Source organism: Trachymyrmex septentrionalis, unplaced genomic scaffold (genome assembly GCF_001594115.1).
Source record: "Trachymyrmex septentrionalis isolate Tsep2-gDNA-1 unplaced genomic scaffold, Tsep1.0 scaffold970, whole genome shotgun sequence".
NCBI classification, from domain to species: Eukaryota; Metazoa; Arthropoda; class Insecta; order Hymenoptera; family Formicidae; genus Trachymyrmex; species Trachymyrmex septentrionalis.
In genome coordinates, this window is record NW_017306161.1 from 1 (window position 1) to 3,206 (window position 3,206).

The window sequence follows — 3,206 nt, forward strand, 5'->3', positions numbered from 1 at the left end:
TGTACGCTTTTGGGACTTAAAGTGGAATAAGTATATATTTGGCATTTGATGAAAGTGAGAAAGAGAGTTATAGTACTGTTTAGTGTAGTACTCTCTAAAATCAGTCGTATATTTTAGTCGCTGCGCAGCATTATCTATTACACAGGACAACGATTAATATATTGCATATATTCATCGTAGCGACTGTAGTTTTTTCTAGCATGATACTTCGAACGACGTATTCATTAAAATGCAATAACCGAAACGAGAGATATAAGATGTTTATTTGGCTATTGCGTTTCTTGCCACGCGTAATGTGTTGATGTATGCAGCAGGAAAGAGTCACGTATAAATAACACAAATAAAATGGTGAGCGATTCCAAATCAAACAATCGATGATTTGAAATTTCAAATTAATTTAATTTCGAATTTTTCAAATTTGGAATAAAGAACGGATCAAATCTAATGAAATTTAATTAAAATTTAAACAAATTTGCACACCAATTGCACAGCGGACATTGTAATGCTAATTAAAAACGATTTTAGTGTAGCATTATGAAAAGAGAGCACAAAATTGAATATTAAAAGAATATATAAATCTCAAGAAGCCTACCTAAAATAAAGGACTATTTTTTACAATACGTTATACGATCACCGTAATGACAGATGAATCAAATAATTACTTTTTAATATACTTTATATGTTTGTTTCTCAAAAGTACACATAAAATCCTAATAAAAAATCACCAATAGTGCCTATCCACGCGTTAAGGAATAAACGCTGTTAAAAATAAACTCTAAAAACTCCGCACTGAAGCCGATTTCTGATGAATTTAAGTATTACAGATGCTATAAGTATTTCTGGACTCATATTAACTGCATAATATATAATAAATTTTTCTTTCAGTGTATGTTATAAATGTATGTGATAATATATAATAAAAGTTAATAAAGTTTTATTCAACATTTTTGTTACACTCTGTATAGGTATTTGTGTTTCCATTTCTCTTTGCGGATAAATTCATAAATCCTTGTAGAATAAACATTAGAGCAATATTTATGACGGATCATTGTAACTTGGACAGTTCGAAAAAATAGGTTCTTTTTTATTTTAATTTATTAACGTATTTTTAAAAATTGATTAATTTGGAAGTATGTATAATTTAAAAGAAGGAAAAAGTGTTGTTTTTTTCTTCTGTCGTTGTGCAGGTTTATAATGCAAGTAATAATAGACTTATAAAAAAAGTAAAAAAAAAATAAGAAACGAATTTATTACTGCCCTAAATATAATTTTCTTAAATATGTATACTTAAATAAGAGATATGACATAATATTCACTGAGCAGAAATTAGTAAATTACAAGTAAATAATGAGAAATGATGAATATCGTACAAAAGTTCAACATTTCCAAAAATTTGACATATAAAATTTTCTCTATTTAATTTCTGTGATTTTGCTTGTAATGGATAGACTCCTCATCCTCGTCAATCTTCCGCAACCGCTGCAATTCTGCTTGTCGAGTCCTGAAAAATATAATTAACGGTATAGTCGCGATTATGTACAAAACTCATTTCGGAATTGACAGTGAACAGGGTTCGATATATTGTTAAAACCTCCTCATTTTCCCGTTGTTGTTTTCGGCTTTTGAGAGCTCGATATCCGACTCAAATGATTGCCAACAGAATGGGTATCAGGCAAGCCAGCACTATGCCGCTGGTAATGTCCGCTTGACGAGAGCTATATTTCTGCTGATCTGCTATGTGCATAATAAAATGCATCGTACATTACACTATATAAACGTATAAGAAAGAAATAAATAATCGCGAAAATTTTTTAATGGAAATAATTTACATTTGGTGTTTGCTATCAAAAGGACACAGATAATGGTAGAATTTTATGGTATAAACTGTAAAACAGAATTATGTACTGTTTTTCTAACACACTACAATAAAAGAAATTTTTTATGTAGATGTGTGTGATAATTATTAAAATTTTATTTTTAAATGAAATATATGAAAATGATAAACTCTATCAGCATGCTATTATTTTCGTATGCTTAATTTAAATAATTTCTTTCTATTAGAAAAAGGAAAAGAAAGATATTATCTCAAAATATAACTTATTTAAGATTACTTAGCCAGTTTATCGCAAAATCTTATAAATATTCTTCTACGAAGTAATAAAATTTATAAATTTATAATCGTAATCAATTCTAAATAGCATTATCGTTAAAGAAATTTTTCGTAATATATTAAATAAAATATTTAAATAAAAGAAGGAGAAGACAACGAAATATATTGTGGCAAAAAGATATCACAACTTTCTGGAAATTTTCATTCTATTCGCTGTTTTAATGTTGCATTACGTAATGTAAGTCATGCTTTTTTAGGTAACTCAAACATTTTGTGCATGAAATGAATGTGGATGGAATAGAAATTTCTCGTTATTTTGTTTAATAATGTATAAAATTTTATTAAGCTTCTTTTACAATACTTGAATTCAAATATTTGATCAAATTGTAACAAAGTACATAAATACCATTGCAATTGTAATAAACCAATGATACAATTTAATAGTTGCTATCGAATTGCTTAGAAGCACGGAATCTAATCTCCTGTGTTAACTAATAATCCTTATGCATGCACACATAAAGGAGATAATTAATATATTTTGAATACAGTTGGTACTGTATTTCTATTCCACTGTAAAAATAGTATGGATATGTAGTATTTATTACACATATATTTAATGTTGCTATTATACCGATAATCTGTGTTAGCATAACAACCGCTAGTCTCGGGGAAGGAAAACTAGTTGCAGTAGTGATCCCCGGGGGGGGTGGGTCCCAATCACCACGACACAGCGCGTCCTCGGGTTGCGGATAGAGGAAAAGCCTCGCTATCTCGGTTGAGGATAGAGGTTAGCTGCGAATAAATTGAATAAGCAGTCGCGGACAGCCGATTGGAATGGTCCTCCTGTTTGGGGGTTGGGCGTGGGTTTGATAAGCTCACACCGTGAAACGACTTTATCTAGAAACAACCAAAACTCGCCATGGATTCTTTACCGGAGGTAAACTAGTCCCCCGTTCGGATCTCCGGGTGGGGACTACCTCGGGGAACTCATGTCGTATAAAGTCAAAACACAGGAGAGACATCAAAGTGGGTGCGTGGAACGTCCGAAGTCTTTACAGACCTGGGGCGTTTCAATCGATGGTCGGGGAGGTCGAAA

General features: G+C 31.2%; 1 protein-coding gene across 2 annotated transcripts in view; it reads right to left on the minus strand.

Moving 5' to 3' along the window:
• Positions 1-1,416: 1,416 nt before the first annotated feature.
• Positions 1,417-3,206, minus strand: part of LOC108756338 (toll-like receptor 3) — a 16,309-nt gene continuing 14,519 nt past the window's right edge. The window contains exon 4 of one of the 2 annotated variants that reach the window (XM_018500080.1): positions 1,417-1,731. In XM_018500080.1, coding sequence (XP_018355582.1) covers positions 1,643-1,731 — 89 coding nt within the window. In that variant the 3' untranslated portion in view covers positions 1,417-1,642. Of the gene's footprint in view, positions 1,732-2,854; positions 2,903-3,206 lie in introns of those variants that run through there. The other variant, XM_018500081.1, reaches the window with a different exon arrangement.